Raw genomic sequence first — 20,363 nt, 5'->3', positions numbered from 1 at the left:
AAATGCATCAACGTGATCCCTCTCTGACCAAATGCATCAAAGTGATCCCTCTCTGACCATCTGCATCAAAGTGATCCCTCTCTGACCAAATGCATCAACGTGATCCCTCTCTGACCAAATGCATCAAAGTGATCCCTCTCTGACCAAATGCACCAAAGTGATCCCTCTCTGACCAAATGCATCAACGTGATCCCTCTCTGACCAAATGCACCAAAGTGATCCCTCTCTGACCAAATGCATCAACGTGATCCCTCTCTGACCAAATGCATCAAAGTGATCCCTCTCTGACCAAATGCATCAACGTGATCCCTCTCTGACCAAATGCATCAAAGTGATCCCTCTCTGACCAAATGCATCAAAGTGATCCCTCTCTGACCAAATGCATCAAAGTGATCCCTCTCTGACCAAATGCATCAATGTGATCCCTCTCTGACCAAATGCATCAACGTGATCCCTCTCTGACCAAATGCATCAAAGTGATCCCTCTCTGACCAAATGCATCAAAGTGATCCCTCTCTGACCAAATGCATCAAAGTGATCCCTCTCTGACCAAATGCACCAAAGTGATCCCTCTCTGACCAAATGCATCAACGTGATCCCTCTCTGACCAAATGCATCAAAGTGATCCCTCTCTGACCAAATGCATCAAAGTGATCCCTCTCTGACCAAATGCATCAACGTGATCCCTCTCTGACCAAATGCATCAACGTGATCCCTCTCTGACCAAATGCACCAAAGTGATCCCTCTCTGACCAAATGCACCAAAGTGATCCCTCTCTGACCAAATGCATCAACGTGATCCCTCTCTGACCAAATGCATCAACGTGATCCCTCTCTGACCAAATGCACCAAAGTGATCCCTCTCTGACCAAATGCACCAAAGTGATCCCTCTCTGACCAAATGCACCAAAGTGATCCCTCTCTGACCAAATGCATCAAAGTGATCCCTCTCTGACCAAATGCACCAAAGTGATCCCTCTCTGACCAAATGCATCAACGTGATCCCTCTCTGACCAAATGCATCAAAGTGATCCCTCTCTGACCAAATGCATCAAAGTGATCCCTCTCTGACCAAATGCATCAACGTGATCCCTCTCTGACCAAATGCATCAACGTGATCCCTCTCTGACCAAATGCACCAAAGTGATCCCTCTCTGACCAAATGCACCAAAGTGATCCCTCTCTGACCATCTGCATCAAAGTGATCCCTCTCTGACCAAATGCATCAACGTGATCCCTCTCTGACCAAATGCATCAACGTGATCCCTCTCTGACCAAATGCATCAACGTGATCCCTCTCTGACCAAATGCACCAAAGTGATCCCTCTCTGACCAAATGCACCAAAGTGATCCCTCTCTGACCAAATGCATCAACGTGATCCCTCTCTGACCAAATGCATCAACGTGATCCCTCTCTGACCAAATGCACCAAAGTGATCCCTCTCTGACCAAATGCATCAACGTGATCCCTCTCTGACCAAATGCGTCAACGTGATCCCTCTCTGACCAAATGCGTCAACGTGATCCCTCTCTGACCATCTGCATCAAAGTGATCCCTCTCTGACCAACTGTGTGAAAGTGATCCCTTTCTGATCAAATTAATAAAAATTATCCCTCTTTGACCCAAATACTTCAACATGATCCCTCTCTAACCAACCAGTATTCATATCACTCATATATTTCAGTCCTTTATCTTCCATCTCTCACTATCAGTCCTCTATTGCCTGTATACAGTATATTTATGTTGTAGTCATCGATCCTCTATATATACGTATTGCTGAGCCCCGTCCATCCCCTGCTTTGTATACTTCTCTCTCTGTCTCTTTAGATATTTAATGATCTACTAATCCTCTACATATACAGTGTCTGGAAAAAGTATTCATACCCCCCCCCCGAGATTCCCCACATCTTGTCAGGTTACAACCAGAAGATCGTAAATGTATTTTATTGGGATTTTATGTGATGGCCCGACACAAAGTGTCACATAATTGTGAAGTGGAAGGAAAATGATAAATGATACAAATAAATATGTGAAAAGTGTGGGGGAGGGGCATTTGTATGGCGCCCCCCTTACTCTGATACCCCTAACTAATATCTAGAGGAACCAATCGCCTTCAGAAGTCACCTAATTAGTAAATAGAGTCCCCCTGTGTGTGATGTCATCTCAGTATAAATACAGCTGTTCTGTGAAGCCCTAAGAGGTTTGTTAGAGAACCTTGGTGAACAAACAGCATCATGAAGGCCAAGGAACACACCAGACAGGTCAGGGATAAAGTTGTGGAGAAGTATAAAGCAGGGTTGGGTTATAATAAAATCTCCCAAGCTTTGACCATCTCACGGAGCTCTGTTCAATCCATCATCGGAAAATGGAAAGAGTATGACACAACCGCAAACCTACCAAGACATGGCCGTCCACCTAAACTGACCGGGCCGGGCAAGGAGAGCATTCATCAGAGAAGAGCCAAGAGGTCCATGGTAACTCTGGAGGAGCTGCAGAGAGCCACAGCTCAGGGGGGAGAATCTGTCCACAGGACAACTATTAGTCGTCTCTCCACAATTCTGCCCTTTATGGAAGAGTGACAAGAAGAAAGACATTGGAGAAAGAAAGTCATAAGAAGTCCTGTTTGTAGTTTGTGAGAAGCCATGTGGGGGAGGGGGCAGCAAACATGTGGAAGAAGGTGATCTGGTCACAGGAGACCAAAATTCTACTTTATGGCCTAAAAGCAAAACGCTATGTGTGGGGAAAACTAACACTGCCCATCCCCCGAACACACCATCCCCACCGTGAGACATGGTGGTGGCAGCATCATGTGGTGGGGATGGTTTTCTTCAGCAGGGACAGGGAAGCTGGTCAGAGTTGATGGGAAGATGGATGGAGACAAATACAGGACAATCTTAGAAGAAGACCTGTTAGAGTCAGCAAAAGACTTGAGACCGGGGCGGAGGTTCCCCTTCCAGCAGGACAACGACCCGAAACATCCAGCCAGAGCTACAATGGAATGGTTTACATCAAAGCATATTCATGTGTTAGAATGGCCCAGTCACAGTCCAGACCTAAATCCCATTGAGAATCTGTGGCCAGACTTGAAAATTGCTGATCACAGACGCTCTCCATCCAATCTGACAGAGCTTGAGATATTTTACAAAGAAGAAGAATGGGCAGAAATGTCCTCTCTAGATGGGCAAAGCTGGTAGAGACACCCCCAAAAAGACTTGTAGAGAAAGGGGGTTCTACAAAGTATTGACTCCGGGGGGCGCCATACAAATGCCCCTCCCCCACACTTTTCACATATTTATTTGTATCATTTATCATTTTCCTTCCACTTCACAATTATGTGACACTTTGTGTTGGTCCATCACATAAAATCCCAATAAAATACATTTATGGTTTTGGTTGTAACAAAATGTGGGGAATGTCGGGGGGTATGAATACTTTTTCCCGGCCGGTATTATTCCTCTATGTATATATATATATATATAATGTATGAATCGTCTCTGCAGTTCTCTCTCAGGTCCGTCCTGCGGTTACTATTAATACACGGGGCCGGCGCGCGCGTTGCGGGGAGCCGGGATTCCCTCTGACGTCACTCCTTAGTAACCGATAAACACAGCGAAGACAAGTCCATAGATGGTTATGTACGTCACAGGAACTCCGCTGGGCGGGGCCAGCCCTCCGCCGCTCTGTACCCCCATATCCCGGGCCGGGGGGCGGCCGAGGGGGCAATGATCGGGGGGGATGGGAGTGGGGGGTGGGGTACGGGGCGGCGGGGGGTCGCTCGGTCTGATTTTGGGGGCGCTGGGGGCTCCTTAGCCCGAGATGTGGGCGGGGTCAGGGCTGTGACGTCGGTGGGAGTATAAATAGGGAGAAGTGATGTGAGCTTCATTCATAAATCTCACACCGAGCCGGAGGACGATCCGCCGTACTACCGTACCGGGGACCTACCGGGGACACCTACCGGAGACAACATACCGAGGACTTACTAGAGACAACATACGGGGACCTACCGGGGACACCTACCGGAGACAACATACCGAGGACTTACTAGAGACAACATAGCGGGGACACCTACCGGAGACAACATACCGGGGACTTACTGGAGACAACATAGCGGGGACACCTACCGGAGACAACATACCGGGGACTTACTGGAGACAACATACCGGGGACTTATCGGGGACAACATACCTACCGGAGAGAATTATCAGTGAGAGCTACCGTATTACCGGGACACTTACCGTGCTATCTGATACCTACCGGAGAGACCCCTGCACCACCTGCAATCTGCACCCCCATTACTGGAGACCCCCGGGATCTATAAAGCCCTCCATGCGGACTGCGGGACTTTCCCCGGGACTCCGGTGCCGGTCCTGACCTCCTCTCCTCTCCCCGGATCTCCTCCGACTGGACTTCTCACTTCTGGACTCTCCTCCTTGGATTGGACTTTCCTGGTTCTGGAAACTCTCCCTGGTCCTGATCTGGGCTCTCATCCTTCTTCTGGTCCTGGTTCTGGAATCTGATCCCGATCTTGGGTGCTGCTCCTGGTGCTGACCCTGGTCCTGGTTTTAGACTCTGGTCCTAGTTCTGGGCTGTAACCCTGGCTCTGGTCTCTGGCTCTGAGTTCTGACTCTGGTTCTGGGCTCTGACCCTGGTTCTGACCCTGGTTCTGGACTCTGACCCTGGTTCTTGGCTCTGACCCTGGTTCTTGGCTCTGACCCTGGTTCTGAACCTGGTTCTGGACTCTGACCCTGGTTCTTGGCTCTGACCCTGGTTCTTGGCTCTGACCCTGGTTCTTGGCTCTGACCCTGGTTCTGGGCTCTCACCCTGGTTCTGACCCTGGTTCTGGGCTCTGACCCTGGTTCTTGGCTCTGATCCTGGTTCTTGGCTCTGATCCTGGTTCTGGGCTCTGACCCTGGTTCTGGGCTCTGATCCTGGTTCTGGGCTCTGACCCTGGTTCTGGGCTCTGATCCTGGTTCTGGGCTCTGACCCTGGTTCTTGGCTCTGACCCTGGTTCTGACCCTGGTTCTGGGCTCTGACCCTGGAATCGCCTCAGTTTGGACCCCTGTGGACTCTGGTTCTGGAAGGACATGTACCAGGGATACGACTCCTCCAGCTCCTCTCCCTCTGCAGAGTCTCAGTACCTCTCCTCGGTGGATTCTTTTGGGAGCCCCCCCACAGCTGCTGCACCACAGGTGAGTGTGACGTCACTGACAGCAGTGATGTCACTGGGGGCTGGTGGGCTGAAGAGTGAGTGGGGGACACAAGAACCCACTGCTGCTCAATGACTCTCTCTGACGTCACAGCAACTTTCTACAACCACACATTGTATAGAGTCCCAGAGCACACTGTGCATAGTATAGGGGGTCAGAGTATAATGTGTATAATATAGAGGAGTCACTATATAATGTGTATAGTATAGAGGAGTCACTATATAATGTGTATAATATAGAGGAGTCACTATATAATGTGTATAATATAGAGGAGTCACTATATAATGTGTATAGTATAGAGGTCAGTATATAATGTGTATAGTATAGGGGTCAATATATACTGTGTATAGTATAAGGGTCAGTATACATACACTGTACATAGTATAGGGGGCCAGTATGTACTATGTATAGTATAGGAAACACTATACACTGTGTATAGGAGTCAGTATATAATGTGTATAGTATAGAGGTATACACTGTAGATGTATACACTGTCAGTATACACTGTCTATAGTATAGGGGGATCAGTGTATACTATGTACAGTATAGGGGGTCCGTATATACTATGTATAGTATAGGGGGTCAGTATACACTGTGTATAGTATAGGGGTCAGTATACACTGTGTATAGTATATGGGTCAGTATATAATGTGTATAGTATAAGGGTCGATATATACTATTTATAGTATAGGGGATTATTATATACTGTATATAGTATATGAATCAGTATACACTGTGTATAGTATAGGGGTCAGTAGATAATGTGTATAGTATAGGGGTCAGTATATACTTGTATAGTATACAGGTCAGTATATAATATAGAGGGTCAGTATACACTTTTTATATATAGGGGTCAGTATATACTGTGTATAGTATAGGGGTCGGTATATACTATGTATAGTATAGGGGATCAGTATATACTGTGTATAGTATATGAATCAGTATACACTGTGTATAGTATAGGGGTCATTATATCATGTGTATAGTATAGGGGGGTTCGTATATAATGTGTATAGTACAGAGGTCAGTATACACCATGTATAGTATAGGGGTGATTATATGCTGTGTATAGTATAGGGGGTAAGTATATAATGTGTACAGTATAGGGGTCAGTACATATTGTGTATAGTATAGGGCTCAGTATATAATGTGTATAACATAGGGGGTCAGTGTATACTGTGTATAGTATAAGGGTCAGTAAATAATGTGTATAGTATAGGGGGCAGTATATAATGTGTATAGTATAAGGCTCAGTATATACTGTGTATAATATGGGGGTCAGTATATAATGTGTATAGTATAGGGGTCAGTATACAATGTGTATAGTATAGGAGTCCATATATAATGTGTATAGTATAGGAATCAGTATACACTGTGTATGGTATAGGGGTCAGTATATAATGTCTATAGTATAGGGAGTAGTATATACTATGTATAGTATAGGGGGTCAGTATATACTGTATATCATATAGGAATCGGTATACACTGTCTATAGTATAGGGATCAGTATATAATGTGTATAGTAGAGAGGGTCAGTATACACTGTGTATAGTATAGGGGTCGGTATATACTATGTATAGTATAGGGGATCAGTATATACTGTGTATAGTATAGGAATTAGTATGCACTGTGTATAGTATAGGGGTCAGTATACACTGTGTATAGTATATGGGTCAATATATAATGTGTATAGTATAAGGGTCAGTATACACTGTACATAGTATAGGGGCCAGTATGTACTGTGTATAGTATAGGAATCAATATATACTGTGTATAATATAGGGGGCAGTAGATTATGTGTATAGTACAGGGGTCAATATATACTGTGTATAGTATATGGGGGTCAGTATATACTGTGTATAGTATAGGAGGTCAATGTATACTGTGTATAGTATATGGGGTCCATATATAATATGTATAGTATAGGAATCAGTATACACGTGTATAGTATAGGGGTCAGTATACACTGTGTATGGTATAGGGGTCAGTATATGTGTATAGTATAGCGGTCAATATATAATGTGTATAGTATAGGGGGTGAGTATATACTGTGTATAGTATAGGAATCAGTATACACTGTGTATAGTATGGGGGTCAGTATATACTGTGTATAGTATATGGGTCATTAAATAATGTGTATAGTAGAAGGGTCAGTGTATACTGTGTATAGTATAGGAGTGAGTATATACTGTGTATATTATAGGGGTGAGTATATACTGTGTATAGTATAGGGGTCCGTATATATTGTGTACAGTATAAGATTCAGTATACACTGTGTATAGTATAGGGGGTCAGTATACATTGTGTATAGTATAGGAGTCAGTATATAATGTGTATAGTATAGAGGGTCAGTATACACTGTATACACTACCTATAGTATAGGGCTCAGTATATACTATGTATAGTACAGGGGTCAGTATATAATGTATATAGTATAGGGGTAATTATATACTGTGTGTAATATAGAAATCAGTATACACTGTGTATAGTATAGGGGTTGGTATATAATGTGTATAGTATAGAGGGTAAGCATACAATGTGTATAGTATAGAGGGTCAGTATACACTGTGTATTGTTTAGGGGTCAGTATATAATGTGTATAGTATAGGGGGTCAGTATACACTGTTTATAGTATAGGGGCCAATATATACTGTGTATAGTATGGGGTCAGTATACACTGTGTGTGGTATAGGGGTCTGTATATACTATGTATAGTATAGGGGGTCGGTATATACTGTGTATAATATAGGGGTCAGTAGATAATGTGTATAGTATGGGGGTCAGTATATACCATGTATAGTATAGGGGTCAGTATACATTGTGTTTAATATAGGGGTTCAGTATATAATGTTTATCATATAGGGGCCAGTATATAATGTGTATAGTATAGGAGTCAATATCTAATGTGTATAGTATGGGGGGGTCAGTATGCACTGTGTATAGTATAGGGGGTCAGTATATAATATGTATAGTATAGGGGTCAGTATGCACTGTGTATGGTATAGGGGTCAGTATATAATGTGTATAATGTAGGGGATCAGTATATACTATGTATAGTATAGGGGGCCAGTATACATTGTGTATAGTATAGGGGGTCAGTATACACTGTGTATGCTAAAGGGGCCAGTATATAATGTGTATAGTATAGGGGTCAGTATATAATGTGTATAGTATAGGGGGGTTGGTATACACTGTGTACAGTATAGGGGTCCGTGTGCACTGTGTATGGTATAGAGGTCAGTATATAATGTGTATACTATAGGGGTCAGTATATACTATGTATAGTATAGGGGGTCAGTATACATTGTGTATAGTATAGGGGGTCAGTATATAATGTGTATAGTATAGGGGGTCAGTATACACTGTGTATATGGATCCATTGTATACCTTATATAGTCGTCAATATACTATATAGGGATCAGTATACACTGCAAATGAGTTATATACAAGACATTGTCCTCTGTATATGGGGTTGGTGTATATAGTGTTTTGTTTATATAGGTGTACAGAAGGGTCAGTGTACACTCTGTATGATGTCTTCTGTATATTGGGGTTGGTGTACATAGTGTCTTTTGTGTATGGTGTATATAGGGGTCAGTGTACCTACTGTATGGTGTGTATATAGGGGTCAGTATACACTGTATATTAGTTATATAGGACACATTGTGCAATATAGGGGTCAGTATAGCCTGGACATAGTGTTATAGTATAGGGGTCAGTACACACAGGGTTTGGTGTATATAGGAGGCAGTGTACACTGTGTAATATGTGTATATAGGGGTCAGTGTATACTCTGTATGAGGTGTGTATGTACATAGTGTATGGTGTTTATAGGGGTCATTATACACAGTGTATGGGGTATATTGGGTACATTGTGCAGTATAGGGGTCAGTGTAGTCTGAACATATAGGGGTGAACACAGTGTGTGGTGTATATAGGGGTGGAGCGGCTGTCCCTCCATATGCCCCACACAGAGTACATAGGTAGATATTCCTCTGTGTGGAAAGGGGGCCGTTGCTTTGAGTTCTCCCCAAAGAGGAGCCGTCCCTCTCCATCTCAGCCATAGAATATTTCTGATAATCACATCCCATAACTTCATTTGCCTGTACCCCGTGACATGTTGCGTGCCGTCTTCTTTGCAGGAGTGCGTGTCTCTGTGTGATGCTCCATCCTCCTTTGTGCCCACTGTTACCGCCATCACCAGTAGTCAAGACCTCCAGTGGCTGGTCACCCCGGCCCTCATCTCCTCTATGGCTCAGTCCCAACCTCCACCGGGACCCTCGCTGGACCCTTATGATGTGCCAGGGCCCAGCTACGCCTCTCCGTCCGGATCATCCTATGGCCCATCTGTTTCCACACCGGGACCAGAGGGCTCCCGGCCCACCCGTACCCGCAAGAGAACCAGAGAGGAGGCGGTGAGTGTCCCTGGACTAGGTGAATATAGGTGTATGTGCCCCAACCAAAAAGTGACCTCTGATCCTTGTTCCAACACACAGCTGACACCGGAGGAGGAAGAAAAGAGACGAGTACGCAGAGAAAGGAACAAACTCGCCGCTGCCAAATGCCGGAACCGAAGACGAGAACTGACCGACCGACTTCAAAGCGTAAGTGACAACAATAAACGTTTCCCAACAGGTGACACCATAGAGATCACAGACTGAGGAGCGCCAAGGAAGGGTCTACAGACCCTCTAGAGGTTTATGTGGTGGATTCAGGCGCTCGCAGTCCTCTTCCAGAGAACCGGAGTCTCCATTCCCATAACCCTACCATCATATTCTTTGTTTTCAGTATCAGTGGAGGGTTGTGGTTTTCCCGTGGTCACACCGCCCCCCGTGTGTAACTTCATGTTTAATGGAGCCCCAGATGTGGTGGAAGAGGAGAGGATTTGGTTCTCTGGTTCTGTAAATCCCTACTCACCCTCGACCCACATCCTACTCACCCTCGACCCACATCCTACTCACCCTCGACCCACACCCTACTCACCCTCGACCCACACCCTACTCACCCTCGACCCACATCCTACTCACCCTCGACCCACATCCTACTCACCCTCGACCCACACCCTACTCACCCTCGACCCACATCCTACTCACCCTCGACCCACACCCTACTCACCCTCGACCCACACCCTACTCACCCTCGACCCACATCCTACTCATCCTCGACCCACACCCTACTCACCCTCGACCCGCACCCTACTCACCCTCGACCCGCACCCTACTCACCCTCGACCCGCACCCTACTCACCCTCGACCCACACCCTACTCACCCTCGACCCACACCCTACTCACCCTTGACCCACACCCTACTCACCCTCGACCCACATCCTACTCACCCTCGACCCACATCCTACTCACCCTCGACCCGCACCCTACTCACCCTCGACCCACATCCTACTCACCCTCGACCCACATCCTACTCACCCTCGACCCGCACCCTACTCACCCTCGACCCGCACCCTACTCACCCTCGACCCACACCCTACTCACCCTCGACTCACATCTCTGACACCTTGATCAAGAATAGCCGCAATGAGCACCACGTCTTCTCTCTCTGCTCTACTTAGAGGGTCACATTTGTCTTTTGTTGGTTGGACGCAAGGCCCGATCAGATGGGACATGGTCCACAAATATTCATTAGCGTAATAGTCCAGGTTGATGTGAAGCTCTACAGTGATTACCACTTGTGTTCCCCCTATCAGGAGACGGACCTTTTAGAAGAGGAGAAGTCCACACTGGAGGCAGAGATCGATGAGCTGCAACGACAGAAGGAACAGTTGGAGTTCGCCCTTCTCTCCCATCGATCGACATGCAAACTCCCTTACGAGGACCCTGACCTGCCCTCCAGCGAACCAGCTGTCTCCTTTCCCCACGGAGGACTCCTGCCCTCGTATCCCCCCCAACCGGAGGTATCATTCCCTGTCTGTTTGCCCCCACTACCGGACCCAGACTGTGCAATCGGCCCTGGAGCTTACACCTCTTCGTTTGTGTTCACCTCCCCAGAGGGAGGAGCCTGTGGAAGCCGGTACCAGCGCAGCAGCGGAAGTGAGCGCTCATCCTCCGACTCGCTCAGCTCCCCCTCACTCCTGGCACTCTGAGACATAAATTCCAACACCTCTTCCTGCACTTTCCTCATTCAGCCAACCTTTCCAATCCATGCAGATTGCTAACCACTGCCGCCCATCTGACAGATCCTCACCCTTCTCCTCTCCTCGCCCTTCTCCTCTCCTCACCCTTCTCCTCTCCTCACCCCTCTCCTCAATCTTTCATTTGCTCTCTTTTCCTCCTTCATCATAATCTTGTGTTTCATCATGGTCTGCTATGCCTTCCGTGGCTTGCTTCATTCCCTCTACCAGCTATGGAGATCTCTCCAGTCCTCTTCCTTCCTTCTGCCATCTATCACCATTACTCCACTCTTCTCCCGTTTCTCTACCAACTACGGAGATCTCTCCAGTCCTCTCCTTCCTTCTACCATCTATCACCATCACTCCACTCTTCTCCCGTTTCTCTACCAGCTATGGAGATCTCTCCAGCCCTCTTCTCTCTATCGACTATGGAGATCTCTCTAGTCCTCTTCTCTCTACCAGCTATGGAGACCTCTCTAGTCCTCTTCTCTCTATTGACTATGGAGATCTCTCCAGTCCTCTTCTCTCTATTGACTATGGAGATCTCTCCAGTCCTCTTCTCTCTATCGACTATGGAGATCTCTCCAGTCCTCTTCTCTCTATTGACTATGGAGACCTCTCTGGTCCTCTTCTCTCTATTGACTATGGAGATCTCTCCAGTCCTCTTCTCTCTATTGACTATGGAGACCTCTCTAGTCCTCTTCTCTCTATCGACTATGGAGATCTCTCTGGTCCTCTTCTCTCTATCGACTATGGAGATCTCTCTGGTCCTCTTCTCTCTATCGACTATGGAGATCTCTCTAGTCCTCTTCTCTCTATCGACTATGGAGACCTCTCTGGTCCTCTTCTCTCTATCGACTATGGAGATCTCTCTAGTCCTCTTCTCTCTATCGACTATGGAGACCTCTCTGGTCCTCTTCTCTCTATCGACTATGGAGATCTCTCCAGTCCTCTTCTCTCTATCGACTATGGAGATCTCTCCAGTCCTCTTCTCTCTATTGACTATGGAGACCTCTCTGGTCCTCTTCTCTCTATTGACTATGGAGATCTCTCTAGTCCTCTTCTCTCTATTGACTATGGAGACCTCTCTGGTCCTCTTCTCTCTATCGACTATGGAGATCTCTCTGGTCCTCTTCTCTCTATCGACTATGGAGATCTCTCTGGTCCTCTTCTCTCTATCGACTATGGAGATCTCTCTGGTCCTCTTCTCTCTATCGACTATGGAGACCTCTCTGGTCCTCTTCTCTCTATCGACTATGGAGATCTCTCTAGTCCTCTCTATCGACTATGGAGATCTCTCCAGTCCTCTTCTCTCTATTGACTACGGAGATCTCTCTAGTCCTCTTCTCTCTATCGACTATGGAGACCTCTCTGGTCTTCTCCTTCCTTGCTGCCCATTGTTCATTGGCCCACCTCTTCCTCTTTTCCCACATTATTGTCATGTGAACTTTTCTCTGTCTTACTTTCTTTTACACATAAATTCCGGAACCAGCCCTCATCCTGCACCGTCCTCCTCATCACCGATTCTACAGTCCTCCTCCTCATCTCTTCATGTCCGCCTCCAGGTCTGCTCTTCTCCATCGCCATGCGTTTTTTGTATTGTTACTCCTCTTCTGCTTTTCCATCTCTTCTCTTCTCTTCTCTTCTTCTCCTTCCCCATCATCCTTGTATCTGTGAACATTCATAACCCCCCCCTCCCCTCCCCCCACGATGGAAGTGTGTGGTGGGCTGAGCGCTGTCAAGAAGTTTCCTCCTGGCTACATTCCACTTCAAGGACCAGCTTCATGGACTTCACCCGAGCCAACACCCAGGACCAGGACCAAGTGGACCTCTCTACCTCCTCAGCTGTAAGGGGGGTGACCAATGAGATGGGATGTGATGGGGAGTGGGGTCAATGTGTATCAGACCAGAGAGGGGGATATAGGCCGAGCATTGCAGCAGCTCATGTCAGTCCACTCCTGTGGAGTGGCCCTCAGAGACTATGGACAAAAGGGCCCTACACTCTCTACTGGTTTCTCAGCGTCCCCTGCAGGTCACAGGGTGCACTGCATTTTCCTGGCAGCAGGGTAGACCAACCTGTTCTATGAAATGTGATTTGCTCCTAATTAGTTTTCTCAAAGAGAACCCGTCAGAAGAGAAATATGGGCTTTGCCAGTGCTTTCTGAAAATGCTAGTTGCCTGGCTGCTTCTTTGGGGGTCTATTTATCAATGTTTTCCCTCAAGATTCCCACATTTTTCACATAAGATTAGAAGGAACTATAACTCCCGGGTATGAACATTGATAAACTGACCCACAGCGAGGATGCGGGGCAGAAGACCTTCCAAGTTCTTGGTCAAGTCCTGGAGAACCCCAACAGCCGTTTTCAGAAGAGCTTAGTAATGGTGGTCCTGTCCCTTTAATCTTTCACTGTGACCACGCCTGCAGCCATACTGGCCCCGCCTCCGGCGCTGTGCCGTATTTCCGTATTTTGTATACAGAGTCAGTCTGTAGATCTCCGGTGCCTGGACTTTGTATTGTACATGTGGAGCCAACCGGATGGAGGAGCTGGGTGGCTGCCAGGGTGGACTTTGCCAGCAATTATCGCCCTCTGATCAGCTTTATTGATTAGGAGCCAATGAGGTCTCAACACTTATCGCCCTCTGATCAGCTTTGTTAATTAGAATGTGAACTCAGCACTTTTCAACCTTTGATCAGATTATTGATTAGGAGCCAATGAGGTCTCAGCACTTATCTATCTCTGATCTGATTATTGATTAGGAGCCAATAAGGTCTTAGTACATGACCCCTTCTGATAAAATTATTGATTAGGTGCCAACAAAGTCTTAGTACACGACCCCTTCTGATCAGATTATTAATTAGGAGCCAATGAGATCTTAGCACTTATCCATCTCTGATCAGATTATTGATTAGGAGCCAATGAGGTCTCAGCACTTATCTATCTCTGATCTGATTATTGATTAGGTGCCAATAAGGTCTTATTACATGACCCCTTCTGATCAGATTATTCATTAGGAGCCAATGAGGTCTCATCATTTATCTATCGCTGATAAGATTATTGGTTAGGAGCCAATCAGGTCTTAGTACATGACCTCTTCTCATCAGATTATTGATTAGGAGCCAATGAGGTCTCAACACTTATCTCCCTCTTATCAAATTAACGATTAGGAGCCAATGAGGTCTTAATGCATGACCCCTTCTGATAAAATTATTGATTAGGTGCCAACAAAGTGTTAGTACACAACCCCTTCTGATCAGATTATTAATTAGGAGCCAATGAGGTCTCAGCACTTATCCATCTCTGATCAGATTATTGATTAGGAGCCAATGAGGTCTCAGCACTTATCTCTCGCTGATCAGATTGTTGATTAGGTGCCAATGAGGTCTTATTACATGACCCCTTCTGATCAGATTATTGATTAGGAGCCAAAGAGGTCTCAGCACTTATCACCCTCTGATCAGATTATTGATTAGGTGCCAATGAGGTCTTAGTACATGACCCCTTCTGATCAGATTATTGATTAGAAGCCAATGAGGTCTTAGTACATGACCCTCGCTGATCAGATTATTGATTCAGAGCCAATGAGGTCTCAGCACTTATCTCCCTCTTATAAAATTAATGATTAGGAGCCATTGAGGTCTCAGTACATGACCACTTCTGAGAAAAATTATTGATTAGGTGTCAATGAGGTCTCATTACATGACCCCCTTCTGATCAGATTATTAATAAGGAGCCAATGAGGGCTCAGAACTTATCTCCTTCTGATCAGATTATTGATTAGGAGCCAATAAGGTCTCAGCACATATGTCCCTATGATCAGACTGATGATCAAGGCTGATATCAGAATATTGATTAGGAGCCAATGAGAACTCAGCACATAATTCCCTCTGTTCATATTGCTGGTCAAGGCTGAAATGAGATTACTGATTAGGAGCCAATGAGATCTCAGCACTTGTCTCCCTCCTATCAGATTGCTGGTCAAGGCTGAGATCGGAATATTATTTGATATATTGACTCAAGTAGGGTCTCGGCAGCACCAGAACTGACCCTGACATTCGAAGAGTCGAAGGTGTGTCAGCCAGAGATCAAGGTGCAATGACCCACTACCGGATTGTCTGTATGTGTGTGGCGCTATATACAGCACATACACATTGTATACGCACACACACAGTTTTATAAAGAGCAATAGCCATATTTTTCTATATATTTTATTATATATATATGAGGCTTATTTATAGATGTATATTATATATATAAAGATATATAGTGAAAGTAATGTTATGTACATACGTACAGACAGAACATAATGCGAGAGTGTATATATCTATTTCCTAATATATTTTTGGATGTTATATAAGTTTTATATATATAGAAATATGTATATACACAGAGAGGTTCTCCTATTCAGTGGTATCTATTGGTCGGTGAACCGTCACTGGTTACAATGTATACAACTCGAGGGTTCATTTTAGCACTGGAACTGGAAAATGAAACATTGTTGCCGCCTAAAGAAACGCCATCCCATGGCAGCCAATCACCTTTCAGTGTTCTGATAGAAGGTGATTGGCTCCCTATACTGCCTATTAGAGGAGGAATGTGACAATACAGGGGGCGGCCAAAGGAATGTCACTGCCCTAAACTCCGCCCAGGCAAGCAGCTCCTCGGGGGTGGAGACTAGCACCATGTCTGCCTACTGGGGGGTGACAAACTGAGTGCCCGGGGCAAAAAAAGATGAACTCCACTCAGAACCAAAACCTCAATACCGTCCTACGGCAGCCGGTGCCTGCGCTGCAATAGTCCCCGAACGGAACATTAAAAATCAGTTCCCGGCAGCTGAGTAGCGGGACATGTGGGTGCGTGTACAGGTCATGTGGGCTGGGTGGTTCTCCATGGGGCCCGGCTGTACGCAGTCAGAGGCTGTATGGCGCTGATACAGGTGAGAAAAAAAAGTCTATTTAGGACTAAATATTGACTGGAGTTCTTCTTTAATCCCCAGCAGCAGCGGCGGCGGCGGCGGCGGAGGTGGCGTTTTTCTCTGTCTGTACGTGTGAGGATGATTGCACCTTTCTCAGCAGAGTGGACGAGGATACACATCTATGTAAAGAGAGGAGGGGGGAGGGGACCACGCTGGGCGCACACTTTTTCCTGTTACTGTATTAGTGATATTGTGTAAGTAAAAGAAATAAATAGAAACATATATATATATATATATTTTGACTTCATTATAGTATAGGTCTTTATGGAACTGTAATAAATAAAAAAAATGTCAATAAAACTCCGCCCGTGGTCGTGTCATTCTTCCGGTAACAGCCAATGGGGAGTCGGCCCCACTCTGTTCGGCTATCACCAATCTCTACTGTACGTGTCCGCCAAGCGTGGCGTCTATAGGCTGTATACACCGAGATATATATCACCCGATCATTCCCCGCCTGATAATGAACACACCGGACTCAGCCCCCCGAGGAGTGCAATATGTCAGAGTGCAAATGAATAAGACAAAACCTTATTCTCCCGATAAATGAGTACATAGTAGTATATTATTCCCCCAGCACAAGACTACAGGAGATATCAATACCCCAGCACAGGACTACACGTGGCGTCATTCCCCAGCACAGGACTAAACACAACGTCATTACCCCAGCACAAGACTACACGTGGCATCATTACCCCTGCACAAGTGTCACATACCTAGTGGATGAGCCAGATCTGACTCCAACTCGAGGCCCCTGATAGGATGAACAGGAGGCACAGGAGTCAAGAGTGGCACGAGTGCCTGGCAGGATCAATAGAAGGAGGTTTGTCTGGAGTTCAGGAAACACTATATAGAAGGACCTTAGGCAGGAGCTGGACAGTAGGCTGGAAGCTGGAACCAGGATACTGGAACTGGACCACAGACTGGAGCTGGACAGTAGGCTGGAAGCTGGAACCAGGATACTGGAACTGGACCACAGACTGGAGCTGGACAGTAGGCTGGAAGCTGGAACCAAGATACTGGAACTGGACCACAGACTGGAGCTGGACAGCAGGCTGGAAGCTGGAACCAGGATACTGGAACTGGACCACAGACTGGAGCTGGACAGCAGGCTGGAAGCTGGAACCAGGATACTGGAACTGGACCACAGACTGGAGCTGGACAGCAGGCTGGAAGCTGGAACCAGGATACTGGAACTGGACCACAGACTGGAGCTGGACAGCAGGCTGGAAGCTGGAACCAAGATACTGGAAGTGGAGGGTCAAATAAGCTGGTTCGGTAATCCAGCAGACGGTGAAGGTACAGGAGGAGCAGGCAGGAGAGAAGTCAGACAAGCCGGGGTCGGGTGCAGGCGGATGACAGGAATGGTCAGAGGCAAGCCAGGTAAAGTACTAGAACAGGTTTTCAGGAATCAAGATACATGTAACGCTGTAGAGCAGACAGCAAAGTCCCAATTTTATAGTCTGGTTTAAATAGCCCACCTGGTGTTAATGCGCGCGCACTTCCGTGTACGCGCGTGCGCGACCGTGCAACAGCAAGTTCAGAATGCCTGTTTCTGGCAGGATCTTCCTGACATTACCCCCTCCCTAGGAGCAGCCTCCAGATGCCCAACCGGGCCCATTTTTCAGGATGAGATCTTTTAAAGGAATGTATTAGGTTTTTAGCATGAATGTTCTTCAAGGGATAGGGGCTCCCAAGAGTTCTCTTCAGGCCCCTATCCCTTCCATTCAATCAGAAATTGGATTTGATTATTCCTCTTCCTGCAGTCCAAGGTGGCTTCTATTTCAAGTTCTTTTTCCCCGTCCACCATTACAGGATCGGGAGGATCCAAATCTCGGTCAGGGAAAGGGTTGGAGACAGAAGGTTTCAACAAGGAAACATGAAAGACAGGATGAATCCTGAGTGAGTCCGGGAGTTCCAACTCATAAGATACCTGATTGATCTTCCTCTATACGGGGAAAGGACCCATGAACTTAGGACCCAATATCCTAGGCACAAGCCAATTTTAGGTTTACAGTGGATAGCCATACAAGACTACCAGGTTTAAGTTCCAATTCTCCTCATTTCATCCTGTATAGAGGCTTCTTTGTTATGCTCCTGAGTTTTTGTCAAGGTTTCCTGTAATAATTGGTTATTAGAGGCAAAAAAATTAATTGTTTCCTGGACCGCTGGTACAGAGCATTCGGGAAAGGAATTGGGCAAAAAGGATGGGTAAAAACTGTAGTTAGCAAAAAACGGACTTTGTTTCCTGGTGGAGTGGATGGAATTCTTGTAGACAAATTCGACAAACCAGGGCGAAGCAATCATCCTGAGAAAAGGAAGAAATGCAGCGTAGACATTGCTCGAGGGTCTGATTAGTCCTCTCAGTTAGGCCGTTCCTCTGGGGGTGATAGGCGGTGGAGAATGACAGCTCAATTCCCAGAGCTCTCCAGAATCGGGAAGTAAATTGTACTCCACCAACAGGATTTTTTTTAGCAGGTATTCCATGAAGTTTTGCCACTTCTCTGGTGAACATTTGCGCTGCTTCAGGAGCAAAGGGATGTACTTTCATTGGGATAAAGTGAACCATTTTAGATAACTGGTCCATCACCACGAAGTTGGCAGTGTGGCCCTCTGCCGGAGGCAGTTAGACAATAAAGTCTATAGATAACATCTTCCATGGCCTGTCTGGAACGGGCAAAGGTTTCAACAGTCCCCAGGCCCTGGTTCTACTGGTCTTGTTCCGGACACAGGTGGTGCAGGACTCCACATATCTTTCGCAGTCACTAAGTACCTGGGGCCACCAGAAGGTGCATTGGACAAGATCCGCAGTCTTGGTGACACTGAGATGTCCCGCCAGTGCATGGTCATGGCAAAATCCCCAAATCATGACCTATAGGCCTTCAGGTACGAAAACCTTGCTCCCGAACCAGAACAGTCCGTCTTTTGCTTGTAATTCTGTTCCTGTGGCAGGTGCCGACCCTACTGAGGCTTGCTTGATCCGCAAAAGCAGGTCTTCTTGTATCAGAATTTTTTTTCCAGGGGAAAGAATGGTGTCTGGGGAAGAGGTTTCTTTAGACTTATGGAACATCCTAGACAGGGCATCAGGTTTTATGTTCTTAGAGCTTGGCCGATAGGTAACATGGAAAGAAAACCTGGAAAAGAATAGAGCCCACCTGGCTTGTCGTGGTCTCAGCCTTTTTGCAGACTTCAGGTACTCCAGGTTTTTGTGATCTGTGTAGATCAGGATTGGACGGGCAGCTCCCTCCACAAGGTATCACCACTTTTCTAGAGTGGACTTTATGGCCAATAGTTCCCGGTCACCCACGTCGAAATTTCTTTCTGCAGTTGATAGTTTGCAAGAAAAGAAATGTATTGGGTGTAACAAGGCTTTGGTCCCTTGTCGTTGGGAGAGAATTGCTCCAACAGCGATTTCGGAGGCGTCTACTTCCAGGACAAGCGGTAGAGTGGAGTTAGGATGTTTCAGGACAGGAGCGGAAGGTAAACAGTCTTTTGAGGGACTCAAAGGCGGTTTGGGCCTCTGGAGACCAATGAAAGCGGACTCCTTGTTTGGTTAACTGGGCGATAGGGCAAATGATGGCTGAAAACCCTTTAATAAATTTTCTATAGAAACTGGCAAAACCAACGAAACGTTGGGTTCCTTTGTAGTCAGCGGGGGCTGGCCAGTCAAGAATTGCAGCAATCTTCTGGGGATCCATCTTGATTCCCTCTACAGAAATAATTAGTCCCAGAAATGGAATACTCTCCTGCTCTAACTCGCAGTTTTCAGACTTTGCGTACAGGCCATATTGCCGGAGCCGGGCTAACACGCATCTGAGGTGTTTGCGGTGAGAGCCCAGAGAGGAAGATATACAATGACGAACAAATCCAAGTAATCCCAGAAGACATCATTTATGAAGTACTGAATAGTAGCAGGGGCATTACACAGCCCAAAGGGCATTGCAATGTACTCGAAGTGCCCAAAACGAGTATGAAAGGCTGCCCTTTGCTGATACGGACCAGGTTGTGTGCCCCTCGGAGATCTAACTTGGTAAAAATGGTAGCGGCCCCCAGTCTCTGG

At 46.3% G+C, this 20,363-nt stretch overlaps 2 protein-coding genes across 2 annotated transcripts; both read left to right on the top strand.

Annotated features, from left to right (window-relative positions):
* The first annotated feature begins 3,885 nt into the window (after positions 1-3,885).
* FOSB (FosB proto-oncogene, AP-1 transcription factor subunit) lies at positions 3,886-11,305 on the top strand. Its single transcript, XM_077463204.1, has 4 exons — positions 3,886-5,190; positions 9,351-9,623; positions 9,705-9,812; positions 10,910-11,305. The coding sequence occupies exons 1-4, from the start codon at positions 5,086-5,088 to the stop codon at positions 11,303-11,305; spliced, it is 882 nt and encodes a 293-aa protein (XP_077319330.1). The 5' UTR covers positions 3,886-5,085.
* A 259-nt stretch (positions 11,306-11,564) lies between these two features.
* LOC143941176 (uncharacterized) lies at positions 11,565-16,610 on the top strand. Its single transcript, XM_077463203.1, has 2 exons — positions 11,565-13,179; positions 16,328-16,610. Exons 1-2 carry the CDS (start codon positions 11,566-11,568, stop codon positions 16,502-16,504), a joined length of 1,791 nt encoding a protein of 596 aa, XP_077319329.1. The 5' UTR covers position 11,565; the 3' UTR covers positions 16,505-16,610.
* The last annotated feature ends 3,753 nt before the right edge of the window (positions 16,611-20,363 follow it).

This window comes from Lithobates pipiens, unplaced genomic scaffold (assembly GCF_037356315.1).
Source record: "Lithobates pipiens isolate NorthernLeopardFrog02 unplaced genomic scaffold, aLitPip1_a1.2 Scaffold_3, whole genome shotgun sequence".
Taxonomy (NCBI): Eukaryota; Metazoa; Chordata; class Amphibia; order Anura; family Ranidae; genus Lithobates; species Lithobates pipiens.
This window is presented reverse-complemented; position numbering and strand designations above follow the sequence as displayed.

Coding starts and splice junctions, on each gene's coding strand:
- LOC143941176 (XM_077463203.1), top strand. CDS start 11,566: ATGGAGATCTCTCCAGTCCTCTTCCTTCCTTCTGCCATCTATCACCAT. Junction 13,180..16,327: donor ACCTCTCTACCTCCTCAGCT/GTAAGGGGGGTG, acceptor TTTAATCCCCAG/CAGCAGCGGCGGCGGCGGCG.
- FOSB (XM_077463204.1), top strand. CDS start 5,086: ATGTACCAGGGATACGACTCCTCCAGCTCCTCTCCCTCTGCAGAGTCT. Junction 5,191..9,350: donor CCACAGCTGCTGCACCACAG/GTGAGTGTGACG, acceptor TCTTCTTTGCAG/GAGTGCGTGTCTCTGTGTGA. Junction 9,624..9,704: donor AGAGAACCAGAGAGGAGGCG/GTGAGTGTCCCT, acceptor TCCAACACACAG/CTGACACCGGAGGAGGAAGA.